Source organism: Camarhynchus parvulus, chromosome 5, assembly GCF_901933205.1.
Source record: "Camarhynchus parvulus chromosome 5, STF_HiC, whole genome shotgun sequence".
NCBI lineage: Eukaryota > Metazoa > Chordata > Aves > Passeriformes > Thraupidae > Camarhynchus > Camarhynchus parvulus.
Window position 1 is genome coordinate 11,798,578 of NC_044575.1, and position 16,355 is coordinate 11,814,932.

General features: G+C 36.6%; 1 protein-coding gene across 3 annotated transcripts in view; it reads left to right on the plus strand.

Annotated features, from left to right (window-relative positions):
* Positions 1-14,116, plus strand: part of INSC (INSC spindle orientation adaptor protein) — a 127,171-nt gene extending 113,055 nt beyond the window's left edge. For all 3 annotated transcript variants that reach the window (XM_030949570.1, XM_030949572.1, XM_030949571.1), the window contains 4 exons: positions 9,064-9,130; positions 10,711-10,866; positions 11,510-11,586; positions 12,971-14,116. In XM_030949570.1, coding sequence (XP_030805430.1) covers positions 9,064-9,130; positions 10,711-10,866; positions 11,510-11,586; positions 12,971-13,099 — 429 coding nt within the window. In that variant the 3' untranslated portion in view covers positions 13,100-14,116. The remainder of the gene's footprint in view (positions 1-9,063; positions 9,131-10,710; positions 10,867-11,509; positions 11,587-12,970) is intronic.
* Positions 14,117-16,355: the final 2,239 nt, after the last annotated feature.

Genomic DNA, 16,355 nt, shown 5'->3' on the forward strand with positions numbered 1-16,355 from the left:
AGGCTAGTTCCAGGCCTTTTGCAGCTTGCAAGCTGCAAGTTCATCTCACTAGCTAGATGAGCAGCAAACTGAATGGCTTCCTTCCAAGAACTGAGATCTCACCCCCAGAATACCTCACCTTCCTTCTCAGAACAAGAAACTAGAGCAGCAAGGGTGGTGTTCTCTGTGGTGTGCTGCAGGAAGCTTCTGAGCTGCCTCCTTGGCTCCTGAAGCAATGGGAACTATGAAATCCTACCCTGGGGTTTTTACTGAGCACTGAATGTCCAGGTGGAATCTGAGTGCTGCTCATCTTGTCTTTAGGAGCTGCCAGTCAAGCAGTTTGGGTAATGCCAAAACTTCAGAGAAGTCTTCCTTCAATTTCCTGAACAAATGTGTTTGAGTGAATTGCTCCCCTTGCTTCAGTCTTGTACTTGGGGGTGGGGATGGTGTCTGCCAATTACAGCAGTCTCATGGAATATTTTGCCTTTTAATTTGCTGTGTCTATCATTGCAATGAGGAAAATACACTCAGCTGAAAAGAAAACCAGCACTACAATACTATATTTTATAATGGTATCATAAATTGCAATTTTGGCTTTTGACAGGAAATCCTTTTAGGTAAGTAATGTAGTCAGAATCTTTTCACAATATATATTTATAATATTATGTTCCAGGCAGTAGACATTTGCCTAGGGAGATGAACATTAAAGATGAGTAGGTTTGAAAATTTTTTGATTCGAGATTTTATTTTGGATTATGGAACCACTGTGAGATACATTTTCATGCACTGATGTCCATTCTGAATGACCAAGTCATCCTGGTCAGTAAAAAAGATGATTTGGAACTGAGTTATACTACATGTTGAAATGATTAAACAAAGTAAGAAGTTTCATAGCTGATACAAAATGTGGTCTGAATATTAGAAAATTGTATTAAAGACCCCTCAAACTTAAATGTTCTGTTTTCCATACAAATATTTAAGTAGCACAACTACTTATAGAAAGCTACCTAATATTTCTAAGTATATTACCACTTTAGTATTAATGCTGATTTCAGAAAATTCTATTCTGCTAGACTGAATGTGCTTTACTGTAAGCCAAACCTGGGAGGAAGACAGCTGAAATGCTGCAAAGGAACACTGAAATTTGTTTTCCTTTGTGCCATTTTATCTCATCTTAAATTCACACCATGTCCTTCTATACAGGACATAAAATCATTATTAGTTATCACCCTCTGTGATGGTACAAATAAATAACATTCTGCCCAGGATTTGGATATAGATTGTGTACTGGCTGCAAAAAATATTTTACTGCTCAAGCACCTTTAAAATTGTTCTGTCTTTTGACTTCTGGAAAGTTTTTTTTTTTTTGCCCAGATGATAAAAAAACCTTAAAAAAAAAAAAAAAAAACCTAAACTAAAAAAACCCCTTTCCTGTCTTTGCTATCCAAAAACCAACCTCCTTCTTCTTTCATTTCCCAGGCAGTGTTAGATTAGGTCAGGAAAGAAATTTAGAACTGAGAGCTGGACTTACTGATAAACAAGATTATCATTGCCCATTTTACAGAAGCATGTGACTGTTTCTGTAGCCAGCAACATTATACTGAGATTCCTTAGTTTTTTAGCAAAATACATTGTATAAGAACAGTCATAAAGCACTATTTCCCAGATTCCTTAGTCCCCAGTTTTGGGTCAAAATGGATATGAATGTCCCATGTTCTGTTTCTTTCTGCAGATAGTTACTCTCTGAAGAGCAGATTTTTACTTCAAAAAGCCATCAAAATATCCTTTCAGAAGGGTTTATGCCTAAATTCAGCAGTGTAGTCTATGCAGTCTTAATGGGGTTTGAGATCTGTCAGAAGAGGGGTTTAGCTAAACCCCTTATCATCCAGGATCTTCTTGACTTTAACGATCATCTTAGACTCTACATAGAAAAAGATGAAATATGTATGTTTGGGCACAGTATGTTTATGTATAATACAATTTTTCTCTCTGCATTCCCACTTGTCTCTTCAGTGTTGTTAGTATTCTCACCTTACCTGTGAAGCTGTGGAGGTATAGCCTAACACCTTCTGAGCTTCTCTTACTCAGGCAGACAAAGAATTAATGTGCAGTGAACACATCCATTTTAAAGTGGTTATTCCTAGGTCTAAAATCAGTGAGTTATATTTCAAAACAGTTTGAGGTGGAGAAAGGCTCTTAAGCTGGAAGGAAAAATTGGAAATGATTGCTGCCTTTTTTTTTCCCCAATAAATTTTTTCCTGTCTTCTTGATATTTGGGAGATGCTGCTGGTTTAGGCACTGAGATATTCTGTGTCATTTAAAATTTTAAATCCTTATTACCATTCTTCCTCTAGGTTCCACATTCTTTTCTCTGCTCTTCACCTTTTTTCCCTTATCAGGCATTTTTCTTTATTTTTACTGTCCTTCCTCACTTTCCCCATCCCATTGTAATGTCAAAAGGAGATTAGAGACACATGTTACTATAATATAAAGAAGTTTTGATTTCTAAATATTGCTGAACCCCCAGTGAAAGACTTTGAGAATAATGTTTTTAATGAGGAGAGTATTAACAGTTCTTTTAGATTTCCTTTGAAAATCCCTGGCTGTATGAAAGAAACTTGCAGTATTACTTCTCAATCTGAGTTTCTTGAGTACCGGGAAGTTTATTAACGAAGCCTTTACATGTGGACAAGTTCATAAAAGGGTATCTGCACTGTTTTCTTGCACAGGTCTCTGTTAATATCCACTTCTGACATTAATATCATGATCACTAGATATGTGGTTGGAATTCCCTTCCCTCTGAGAGGCCTGACTGTGCTCTGTGGATGGTAAACTCTACATTAAAATTGTGGGATCCTTTCCAGTATTGACTAGATCACATTGAGAAAACATGATTTCAACTAATGTCACTAGAAAGAGAGCTAGTAAATGAAAAAAATTAAGTTATTTTAAAAAGTTTAAGAAATCAAGAAAGAAACATGACTGCTAGTAACAGATGCAAAAATGAAAATTAGGCCAAAGTCACCCAACTATCTGAATTTTAACCATACCATCATATTAATGATGTTACACTTAGTTTCCTATGTAAGAGTGTAATAATTTTCCTGATGTATTTTATTTTTCTTTTTAATTGCTTGTCTCTGTCTTTTCATGCACATGTGACCCGCATAAATAAATAAGAGTACCGACTGGCAGTATATGGTCAATGTTAGAGATTGTTATATTTTAGGGGTCCAAAATTGACTGTCTATCTTAAAACCTAAGATTTTTGGGACAAAATCCCTGTTTAGTTACAATTCTGCCTCTCATATTTTAGATTCTGTGCAGGATAAGACAGTCTGCTCCCATTTGCAAAGCAAGGGGTTCAGTTGGACGAATAAAATCTCAGCTCAGTTGAAAAACTAATTTCTGTTGAAAGGCTCATTTGTGCTCTGCTCTGGGGAGATAGATCTCAGGTGCCTTTGGCTGCTTGAGCCTGTTTGAAAAACACGAGAAGCTTTTCAATGCCTTGAAGGAAGTCTGAGAGATTCTTTCTCACTCAGGTTTTAACCTGAAAGACAGAAAACTGTGGCCACTAGCTCAGTCACTGTTAGTTATATGCCCTGGTTTATGGAATGTGTATTTTCACAATGTGACCCATACAGGTGCATGTCCTATGTGCTTCTTTAAAACAAATAATGTGAGAACCTGGCTGCTCTGCCTACTCCTTATCTACATTAGTCAGCAGTAGGAAGTAACGTAAATAAAAATGTAGTAAAGACTTCCTTCATTCCAAAATGTAAGTTTCCTACAGCTTTAGTCTCTGTTGCTCTGCCTCAGCATGCCAAAAATACATTTCCCTGGCACAGTCTCAGAATAAACCTAGACTTTGCATACAGATCCAGTTTCCAACCACCGTTATTATTTTTGGGGGATATTGGCTTCTTCTGCTCACCTGGCTGTATTTATTGTTTGTTTTCAGGAATAAAAACTAAGTTCCTAATCACAAGAATGGCTATTAGAAGCCATTGGAGTTATTTTCTATTTTCAGGCATTATAATGTCCCCGAGAGAGTATTCAGAGATTTCTCACTGAAGTTTTTTCTCCTGATAGATAATATCTTGAAAGGCTTTTTCTACCACAACTTGCTGTAATGCCTATGCCTGTTCTTGATGCCTGCTAAATGCACTCTTGCTGTCTCCCTGTGGATGGATCTTGAATTGTGATGTTCAGAAGATTTTAACTTACCTTCAGAAACAGAGACTCTGTCTTGCTTCTGAGTAGTAGTCAGGTGCCACTTTGTTTCTGAAGATGGCTATCTGGAACTTTGCAGACACACTATGATTTATGCTTGTCTCATTTATTTCAATGAATTACAAAATGCTCTTGTAATATGTACAAAAATTAATATTACTTAGCGATGAATCAGCCTTCAAGGAGTAATTAACTAAGAGAATTAGCAGTTCTATATTGATCTACTTTGCCACTCTATTAAATTACTTGCTAATTCTTATTTTGAGCTTTCTTTTTATGTTGGGACTGTTGATAAAAGCCTCCTGAGCAGTGTGTCTTTATTATCAATAAAGGTATATTAGCACCACACCTGCCACATCTGCAGACACTTCTCCCTCCCACAAATGAGGTAAGGGACCCTCAATTGCGGAAGATATTGGCCCTTTAGCAGGCTAAAATATGTGCTTGCATCCTCCAAATCCTTTGGCATCCTTCTTCCTTAGGAGTTCATTTCACAAAGGGAAAAACTTTCTTAAATCTCCCACTAAGGGAAAGTTTTCAGAGAAGCCTTCTGTTTCTTAAGTGTTCTTTAAGTTTAAATCTCTTTGATAACTACAGATTTACACTCTCAGTGTATCTTGTTTTACAGCAAAGCATTTGTATCTAGTTTTTACTTTTGCAGCAAAGATTCGGTAGCTTTGTACACTGATTGATGAGCATTAGTCACCATCAGTTGTTTAGGAAAGTTTTGTTATAGTGTTATTAATTACATATTTTAGCAAAAGAAAAAAATTGCAAGGTCACTGTTGTTTGAAGAAAACTATTTTAAAGGTTCTTAATCAACCATGGTTTCTCAAATTTAAATTGCTCTTGACAACTGGAATTCCTAAAATTCAGGACAAAGCAGACTACAGAACTTAAAAGGAAGGTTTCACCACTCATAAATTCAATATGTGTGAAAGTCTGAGGGAGTGGAAGGAAAATATGTACAAATTTAAAATTATGAAATATAGAGTAACCAAAAAACATAAACACTGCCAATTTTATAATAATATCTGATATTGTCACTAGAGATGTATCTGTGTTAATATCTGTTTACTTATTTTGCTTATAAAAATAAAGATATTTTATGAGATTTCAGATTAATTTCCATGGTAACTGCAAGACTAAGAAGATGATGCTGTATTGACATTTGAAAGATAAGAAATAACACTCTTATTTTTTAATTTTATTTATTAAACAGGGAAATTTTCCATGGGTCTTAAGGGCCCTCTCAAATATCCCTGCATACTCAGTTCACCAACAAACCATTTAAAGATGAACCTTCAAAGCTTCTTGATTTTGGGTGTGCTTTTTTAAGTTCTGAAGTGCTTTTTTGAAGTTCAATTTTAACTTAAAAATTTAAGTTCAGTTTTAACTGCTTAATCTCTTACTCTTGTGAAAAATCTTACTACTCCCTGAAATCTCTGTGTGTTGCTATTTTGCTAAGTTGGTGTCCCTTCAGAAGGTGCTAAAGCATGAGCTTTAGCTGAGAATTCCTTTGCTGACGTTCTGCCTTGCCCTGTGTCTCAGTGCCTCGTGGGTCAGGTGTGCAGAGCACAGGGAAGCAGGCAGGTGTTGGGCACAGGAGGAGCCCTGCAGGTCTGTTCTTCTGGTTGTTTTTAGCAGTGCTACTCGTGACACTGACCTAAATCATCCATCCAGCTCCCTTGTGATGGCAAACAAATGTCACAGGGCTTCCAACGCCTGAGGGAGCCAACAGGGAAGGTGGAAAAGGACTTTGTACAAGGGCATGTAGTGACAGGACAGGGGGGATGGCTTCAAACAGAACAAGAGTAGGTTTGGATTAGGTATTAGGGAGAAATTCTTTGCTGTGAGGGTGCTGAGGCACAGGACCAGGTTGCCAAGAGAAGCTGAGCATGTCCCATCCCTGGAAGTGTCCAATGCCAGGCTGGATGGAGCTCTGAGCAACCTGGTCAAGTGGGAAGTGTCTCTACCTATGACAGGGATGGGAATTAGATGATCTCTAAGGTCCCTTCCAACCCAAGCTGTTCTATGTTTCTATGCTGTTTATTTGTTGATCAAGTGTATTTTTCTGTGGCCTTCATTGCTGCAGTGGATTTAGAGCTCCCAGTTCACAAACTGCAGCCACCAGATTTAGCAGAGAGAGGCACCTGCAATTCTTGATGGATTTGGAGATCAGAGAAAGGAGTGTGGGCCAGCCTGTGTCAGTCTATTGGAGAGCACTGCTAAAATACAGATATTGGAAATGCATGGGTCAGGATCCACCTCCAAAGCAGATCTGCTTAGCAGAGGTACAGGCGCTGAGTAGGGAATTATGCTGGGTTCCCTGACAAAATTTGCTTCATAGCACATCTACAAATCCCACAGGTCAAGAATTGGCGTGTGGCTTCAGCACATTCCTTCTCCATGGTAGGGAAGCAATGACAGATGACCAGAGCTCATTCACCCTGTCTTCAGGATGTCTTCTTTCTTACACTTTGAGTTGACCACAAGTTCATTGCATGGATTAGGAATCCAAAATAATTGCAAGAACTATAAATTGTGTCAGGTGCCAATGCTTTGTAATCATGGAGTGTGCTCTTTTACAGGATCAATTACTCGAGCAATTAATGAAATTGATACTAAAAATTGCAGTTGAACAGTAGAGATTCCATGTTAAATATCTTCAAGCCTTTCAATTATTTCAAAGTAATTTCAGTTCTGAAAGAGTTTTAGCATGTATTCTTTTCCAATAATTTTCAAGTATGAAATGAGGCTCAGGCAGTCACTTTTATCTGTATCTGTTTGTGTGCTCCATGTCTCACCATAACATCTGAACTGGTTTGCTGATTCAACAGGACTTCATAGCTATTTTTGAGACTGCCTAAGGCCCTATGAAATTTGGGGCCAGATAATGGGAGGAGAAGGAAAGATAAGGACTGCAGTATGAGCTTCTGCATACAAAAAGAAAAAAAAAAATCTACAGTGGGAGAGAACCTTCTGACAAACATCTATTTATGTTTTTTGATCAACTCAAAATCCAAAAGAGATGAGACTTCATTAATACCAGGGCACACAGAAGTGTTACTTTCTGAAGCAAATTGAGTCTACATTTGTTTGTGTTTTCCTCTAGAGAGTTCATCCTCAATAGGAAACTTCCTTGAACTTTGGTTTGTGTTACAGAGGAAATTTTCATGTAAGTTGAGTGAACTTTAAAAGACGAAAATGTAGGGGAAATAGAACCTTTAAAGTCAACCCTTTATTCTGCTTGCCTATTAAATTTTTCATTATCCTATTTTGTTATATTGTTTACATCACAGGAAAATGGATTTTCTTGGGGAAAAAAAAGGTTATTCCATATGGAGTGAGCTAATCTATGGCTTAACTACCTTTTGAGTCCTACTAAGATTTTAGAAGATAATATAGGTAGAACTTGATGGTCATTGATCATAAGGGTCTTTTTTACCCCCCTCTGGAGAATGTTACAAATAAACCCTCTAAGCTAGTCCATAAATATTGCAAAATATGGGGGCCACATAATCAACATGAAGGAAGTATAACTATAACCTCAAATAATTTTTTGGTGTCAAAAGATGCACACAAACCATTTTTATGTATGAAAATACTTATTAGACAAAATAACTTGAAGTAGTGGAATAATTGGCATGTATTCAAATTGTGGTTAATTGAATTCTTCATCTGTGGCTTAGAGAGCCACATGGGGTACAGATTCTGCACGGAGGAAGCAATTTTCATTAACGGGATATAATTTAGAATGAGAAAACATATACACTCTGCCTGCAACACAGTTAATAATTAATATGGAATAAATACATAGACATACACTGAGTTACCATATTTCTACCTGTCACTCTGTAGAGTTTCAGCAACTCATTTGCATGCTAAGTAAGTATATTTATTCAGGGAGATGACACTGTAACACCACCTTCAAAAGTGGAAGACCTTTATGTCACAGCATCAGAAATGAGTCATCCTTGTTTTTGAAATGGCAAAGTGAGATCAGAATGGTGATTTGATCTCATGCCTCCTTACATCTAAGAAGTTTGCTGGTTTCTGAAGTGACACTGTACTGTTACAAGCTGATAACCAGCTCCAAAACTGACCCTTATTTTTGAGTCTGGTCAGTTTTCCTGAATTAGATTAAAGAAAGTTTAAAACCTCTTAAGAAAGAATATTATTTCTGTTTTGCATTCTGAAGATCTCTAGCATTTATTATTTGGTCTCTCACATATGCTGTTAATATTGGGATGTGTCTGCATGCAAAAAGCAAAGTATTTGAAGGACTGAGAAGAATGTCTTGCAAGATGTGTGAGAAAGTATGTGACATCAATGAGGGAATGGCTGACTGAAAGCCAACAGCACCACAGGGTTCAGGCTCTGTCAGTGGCTTGCTGCATCACTTTAAGCAAGTTGAGTTACACCTAATCTCAAAAACAGTTAAAGCTATTTGGGATAAGAAATTCTGTAAATCAACATCTCAGAATGGGCTTGTGCACATACCAACAGGGAATGTGTTGGTACAAAGCCTAACCATAGTTTTTTATCTCTTGAAAGGTATAAACAGAATTTTAAGTCCAGTTACTTTTGAGACAGTGCCTTGATATGCAGAAAATTCTTGACTTCAACAAAACTGGAAAATATTCCTTAAATATTCCCTTTAATCAAAGATCAAAACTCCAAATCTCTTGCAAGGATTTCTTAGCATTTCACCTGAACAGATTCAGTGCAATAACAGCACTCCCAAATATTTGCTTTATTTCGCCATATTTATTTTATGAACTACAATGATATTTAATATTACTGAATTGTAGGACTGGACTTCATATTTCCTTCTGTTTTTAACCACAGGTGGTAACAATATTGGCAAACATGTCTGTGTTGGACCAGTGTGCTTCAGAAATCATTCAAGGAAATGGTATGTATTTTAGCTGAATTGTATTTTTTATTTCTTTCTGGAGAGTCAGAGTAGATGGAAATGTAGTACTTACAAGGTAGAAGAGAAAGGCTTCACTAATAAAGCTTCATTTTGCAGCCTATTTCTGCTGCATATTGCACATTGCTGCAGGGTGTAAAATGAGTCCTGGAGATGGTTCCACATAAACGAAATAAAATGCCACTGTTTTAGGAAACTGCATTTGTGACCACATTGTTGGTGTTCTGTGTGTGTGACTTAGTCCTAGATGCAAAGCAAAGTAGTAAAAAAGTAAAAAGTGTTTCAGCAACCTGTGTTGTGGTAATACAGGTAATATTGTGGTAAGATGTAAATGCCTTATTAATACATCTACCAGCAAATTCAAGGCCAAGCAATAGAGTAAGATGGATGATTTTTTTTTTAATTTTTTTTTTTGGGAAATATTCAATTACAGTGAAAATTCACATATATTGCTTTTCTAGGTCAAGTAGGCCTAATTCATGCTGGGTACTGCACTGGATTGTCAGGGACAATGACAGCAAGTAAAATTTGTGTCCACACTTTGCCATGGAATTTCACAAGAAGCATTTGCCCCCTGGCTTTTGAGAGGGGTTGGCACTCATCCTGTGTGTAAAATGTCTTTTGTGTCTGCCTCATGTTATAATAAACAGGTGCTAGTCAGAGACTACATTCTGAGAATGGTCTTTGAATGCTGGAGAATTTAGGTACTTTCTTCTCAACTCTGACTTTTTTTTTTGTATGTTGATTGATTATTATCTAGCTGCATGGTTCTGATGATAATTCTCTGAATTATTTATGCAAATGTTCTAACAGTTGAAATCCTCTGATGCTACCTGATGTAATCTGAATGCCTAATAGCATATGGAGTCTAATAGCACATAATTGTCTTTACGCTTAAAATAATCTAGAAAAGAGAAATCATCATTTTTTTCGTGGTACTAGAAGAAGAATATCAACTCCTACAGGCAACAGTAAATTAATGAAGCCTCTTCAATGGATAACATTGTCTCTTCTGGAGTGAAGAGTTATACAGTAAATTCAAGAAACAGAATTCCATCATTTCCTTAAAGGATTCCTCATTCTAAAATACCCTTAAACAGTTTGAGAAGGAAACTTTTAAAGGCTTGCTTAAAAGTATGGAAACAAACAAAAAATAATTACTTGAATTGAGAGTGAAACTTTGTTTAGTGACCTGAAATATGTCACTACAGGTTTTTCAGTTAGTCATTGCCTTCAGGTTAATTTAGAAGTAAATGAGGAATTACATTTGGTTGACTGAAATAACTAAGTGAAATTTAAGATTCCAACTTTTAGAGGAGGGAAGAGTTAGTGCATTTTATACTTCCAGAAGTTCTGTATCTTCCTAGTGAAGATAAACTTATGTATAGATCAGATGTGCCTGGGTGCTGAAGTCAAAATTGCAGACTTCATTTATGTGTTCTCCATTCTCCCTTTTTGGGCAGTGGCTGGTTTGTGTTAGCCCAACTTTCCTGTCCCCTTTACTTTTTTGCACTGAGGTTTTTGGTGGAGAGTGAATAAAAATGGCTCTTGTATTCTTTCAGGTGTTCAGCTTTTAATGGAGATGCTCTTTGAGAAATCCTCCTCTGGAAACCCAGCAGAAGCTGCAGCTTGTGAGCGAGTCCAGCAGAAATCTGCGGTGACCCTGGCACGGCTCAGCCGCGATCCCGAGGTGGCAGAGGCAGCTGTAAAACTCAGCTGTAAGGATGTGTCTCCTGCTTGATGGCACTGAAAGAGGGAGCAACTGCCAGTCATGGAGAAGCTCTTTCTAATTTTTAGCCTCACTTGGTGAACTTTGTGAGAGATATTCCCTATAGAGTCTGTCCAGAGGATGACAGAGGAGATGGAGCTAAATGAACCTCTGGCTTGTTTCCCAGAGGAGCCTGAGGTGCAGCATCCACTCAGCACATAGCTGTGCCTTGCTGTGCCAACTGACACTGCTGCCTCCTCATTCCTTTATGCAGGATCTGTCAGGGCACAGAAAAATGGGACCCCAGCAGGCCCAGATGTGATGAATCCAATGGGAGGAAATGTGTTCTTTGAGTAGGAGTTTTTTAAGGGTGTGTGGGAAGATTGGTAGGGAAGAAATGGAGGTCACAATTTCCACTCTGAAATCGCAGCAGCAAGTAAACCCAATTTATTTGTTTATGCTTTACAACTATTAATTATGACTGCTCTGAACTGCATAGCTCCATGGAAGGTCCCTTAAGTATTTGCATATCATCTTTGCATTAGAGATCATATCTACTAAAAAAAGATAAATATGGTGCATCTAAAAAATATCACAAAATAAGGAGTTGTTTTTCTAAATTATTTCTCCTGACACTCTTTTGTTGCTCTCAGGTATTCCTCGCCTGATTAAACTTTGCAGATCGCCAACAGAAAGAAATAACAGTGATTCTGTCTTAGTGGCATGTCTGGTATGTACGTTTTAGTCTTCCTTTCATGCTTATCCTGGAAAATTAAGGAAAAAACATCCCTTTAGATTTCAAAATGCATAAGTATTGCAGAAATGTTTTAAATTCATGTCAGGGTCTCCTGCTTTTCCCCTTAAGCATAATCCTGTACACTGTCAATTATTCATCCTCAGATTGAAGATTTAAGCACATAAGGAAAAATGGCTTCATCTTCACATTACTGGGCACCAGAAAATTTCCTTGGAACACTTTGGAATTTAAGGATTCATTAATTCCTAAATTCCATTCTGTGATGGTTCTATGTTTGTTGAAATTAGCCTTGAGTCATGGGGGTAGCAGCCCTTTATCTGCACTCATGCATATATATGAAAATATTGATGTAAAGCATCCAAAAAGAGGAAAAGGTATTTCTTGCTTCCACTGCAATCCAATTTTTTCTATTTGTGTCACCAAGACAATAGAGTGCCCAGAAAGGAGTGGGCACCAGAAACTTAAGACTCTGTCTGCTCAGGAGAAAGATCCCATCTGCTGGCCCTGCACTGCATGCACTGTGAGCCAAATGCCAGAGCTGACTGATTTCACTGAGCATTCTGTGAGAGGCCTCTGGGGACATGGGTGTGAGCTAGGGGTGGAGCACAAGCTCTGGTGACTGAAGACCGAAGAATATAATTTGACAGTACTTTATGATATTACTGTTATTCTAAACTTAAAAGTAATGCCTGGTTATTGCTGCTTGTTCATTTAAGCAGGTCTCATTCAGGATGAAGACAGTATAAATGTGAGCATAGAAAATGCTGTGATTATTCTTCCTACATGCCAAGAAGACTTGTTAATCTGTGTGGTTAGAGCAGAGACCACAGAGCAATGGCAGCAAACCCGACTATGACTTTTCTGTCTCACCAAAGTTGTTGCTGCACATTCCTTGAATCCATGCCTATTGCTTGAGACGTTGCCTACCTCCCTGTCTCAGAAATGCTGCTTCTTCTGATATTTTTGTAACTGCCTGAGGATGTTTTTTGATAAAAATGTGCCAAAAATTGCCCAAAATTGGTCCTTGAGACATAAGCTTCTTCAAGGTCTGATAGGTATTGTCACTGGTGTCTGAGGGCTTGCACTGTACTTAGACCTGCTGCTCAGGTCTAAAAGTACAGTGCTCCAAAATAATTGCCATTGAATAACTTTGCATGAGGGAAGATTCATCTGACAGATGAAGACAGTGAGGAGAGATTACCCGGGTAGCAGAACCCACAGACCTGCAGAGTTCAGGTTTGACTTCTGGCTGTTATTTAGGTATGGTTATAATGGATTCCTGCAATGAAGGCTTTGCCAAACCTGAAATGAAACCTTTGCCAAACTGCATTGCAATGATGCTGTTTTGTTTTTCTAGGCAGCCCTGAGGAGACTGGCAGTTATGAGTCCTGATGGGCTGGAGGATTCAGATTTTCAGCAGCTGGTAAAGCCCAGACTTGTGGATTCTTTTCTGCTGTGCACAAATATGGAAGAGAGCTTTGTATAAATGGGAGCCAAAAACCTTTGAACAATGATGAAGGTGATAGGTACACTGTAAGATAACACATGTACAATTTTATTTAGTCCTATTGTTATTTATGACTTATTTATTCTAAACCCATGAACATGTGGTTTGTCAGAGCAAAGGCACAGAATGAGAAAACTTGTTACTGTGGTTTGCAAAGGTAATTTTTTATTTTATTTTCCTGCCAAGATACACAATACTTTATCATTGCCATCTAGCACAATGTTTTGTTTAATATAGTTGAGTTAAGGTAATGAAGCCAAGAATTTTTTGCTCTGATGTAAATGCTTCTGATGATGTTTTTTCACTGATATTTTTCTACAGTTAGGACATTTTGTAGGTTTTTAAAAAAATGTTTTAGCCTCATCTGTATTAGGAAGAAAATAATCCTAAAAGCTGCAAGTATATACTTTGAAATGAAAGGGATATTACAGTCTGAGTCCAGTTCTTAACTGTTGTTATATTCTAATAGAATTATGTAACTGAGAGAAAAATTTCCAAAAAACGTTCAAGTACTGGCTTTAAATGATGCTTGAATACATTCTTAGGCTGTATAAAGATGTGTTCCATCAGAGGATACACACTAACAGAAAGCTCTTTATTTACACTGACTGAAATTTCCTAAAAAAATCCATAGAATTCTAGAAAAATCTTGGATGGTGTGTGTGTGTTTTATCTCATAATGTAAAATTTTCCACCTATGATTTAAAACCATTACACAGTGACAGTTTTTTCTCATTTCCAAGCCTTACAGGAACTGGAAGTGCTAATGTTCAGACATGTTTTTAGCATTCAAGTTACTGTTTTTGTGAAAAGTTGTTCACACCTATACTAAATAATCTGAAGAGTTTAATTAATTGTAACTTGAATTTTCATTTTTCTGGCTTGCTAACCAGTTCTGTATTTTTAAAACTTAAATGGGACTCTTAGGAGCTCTGGAAGTTGAGAAATCAATGATAACCTAAATAACAGATGTGATTTTGAAATTAACTTTTTTCCATGAGCATTCTTCTTAATTCTTTCTTTTTCCTTTCATTGAAAAACTACATCTATTGAAAATTACTCAACCAGCAATATCTGGTAGAGTTTTTTTTTCCTTGATTTTTCACAAAGCATTCTGTAGATTATGAAAAAAGTTGTAATTTTTTTTCCATTGCTTCCAAACATTGCTTTGGATCATTTTATGATCAACAACTTCAGGGTTCTAGGATATCTGCCAAAACCCACCCCCCAAATTCCTTCCTTACTGTACTTTGTAGATATATTAAGCAGCTTAATTAATTAATGTTTCTTTATTGTTATGTGGTGTTTGGTTGAAAAGCACCAGGAAATCGTGAAGCTGTGATTGCCTTCCACATTTTCTGTATATGAGAAATCTGTCCTGCTTCAAGCAGTGAGACAAAGGTAGTTACTTTTTTCTGCCTTGATTGTATGAGTTAAGAAGTCTCTGCCTTAATGTCTTTCTTGTGACCTCTTCATATAATCAGCTCTATCTTGACTGAATTTTAAAACCTTAGAAAACATACAGTGACCTCTGTCATGAGCAGCTATTCAAAGGAAAGTGTTGGATCAGATGTTCTAGTAAGCACAGAGATGAATTCTGATTTTTTTGCTTACTTTGAGACAGCTTCTTAAGTTTCCAAGATTGTTAAAATGCATAGTACTGTAAAGCTTTAAAAATATTGTATTAGTGATGGACTTTAATACCTTCCTCACTAAGCAGAAATACATGTGTGAGCTATGCATGTCTAGTATAAACAATGAATTAATAAATTTCTTAGAAAACTAATTCAAAATAAAATCCTATTGTTATCATTCTGGTAGCATGGCAGTCCCTGATAAAACACATCAAATTCTGTACTGAATTTCTGTACAGAACCTCATTCTGCCAGCTTCAGCTAACACCAGAGATAGGAGTTTCTAGATAGAGTAGGGTTTATCCCATAATAGGTAAATTTAAAATCTCATTTAAAGAAATTTTCCACACATGCATAGTGAACTGAAAGAGCTATTAAGAAAATGCCATCATGGCTCATAATGTTTTCATGTAATTTCTAACAGATCAATCAAATATTCAGTGAGCAGGTTGGTAACAACTAATTTGCTCTCAAATACAGGAATGTGAACCCACAATGACTGAATTTACTACAGATACTCTCAATCTGTAATATGGGTCCGTAATTCTAGGCCCATATTTTTCATTTAAATATGTTCATATTAAGATGTGACTGTTTATATTACAGAAGAAAAGTACATTTAGGTGGAACTCTTATTTACAGCAGAAAATAATATCTTGAAAGAGCCATTTCAGCAGACCTCTTGTTGCCTAAGTGTCCTCAAAACCATTTCAGGTTTTGATTTTTTCACCTAGAGCTGTGTACTTTATTTCTGTATATGCTAAAGTTTATGGAAAAAATAAACATAGCTCTAATTTTACTTCTTGATTGACTTGGAAATAATAAGTAATTAAAAATATTGATTTATTTTTCTCATTACCTCTGAATGAGAATTCTGGATTCCGAATGAATTCTTGATTCTACACATGTGCTTTGAAAGTGGCTCTTCAGCTTTTAAACAAAACAAACAATAAAGAACAATTTAAGCCAGAATAAACATTTTTGCTTTCAAATGTAGTATGAAATACAATATTTAGTATCAAGAAATTTTCACTAAAATTAGTATTGTGATGGCTTAATCCTTGGACTCCCTGTGTATATACATATACAGGTAGGAGTAAGAGTGGAGAGTATGTGCAATACATTCCCAAATCACCTCATTTATGTGGACTCATTGACCTATAGAGCCTGAATGTAGGTTAGGTATTGGTTTCATCTTCCTGGAAAATGAATGTCAAACTTGTTAGAATTGTTGTTGTTTCAATTAAATTCTTCTGAACGTTTTCAGTTTTGTATGAGATTAGAAATGCTTAACAAATATGCAGTGAGCTGCAGGATTCTTTGCAATTTTGATTTACACTCCAGCAACTTTGGACAATGTCTTCAAATTTCAGCTTTGGTTTCAAACTGTTTACAGATATTCAGGGTCCAGATGTTTCATTCATAGAATAGTTTGGTTATTCTCTGTTTATTGTGTACTTGGTACATGAATCACTTATGTGGAATTTTACTTGTCTGACCTTTTCAATTTAAAATTGTATTTACAAAGAATAAATAATATCTTTGTAAATTGCATATCTTAACTATTTTTTGGGTTTGCCTGTTGGTATCGAAAGGTTACT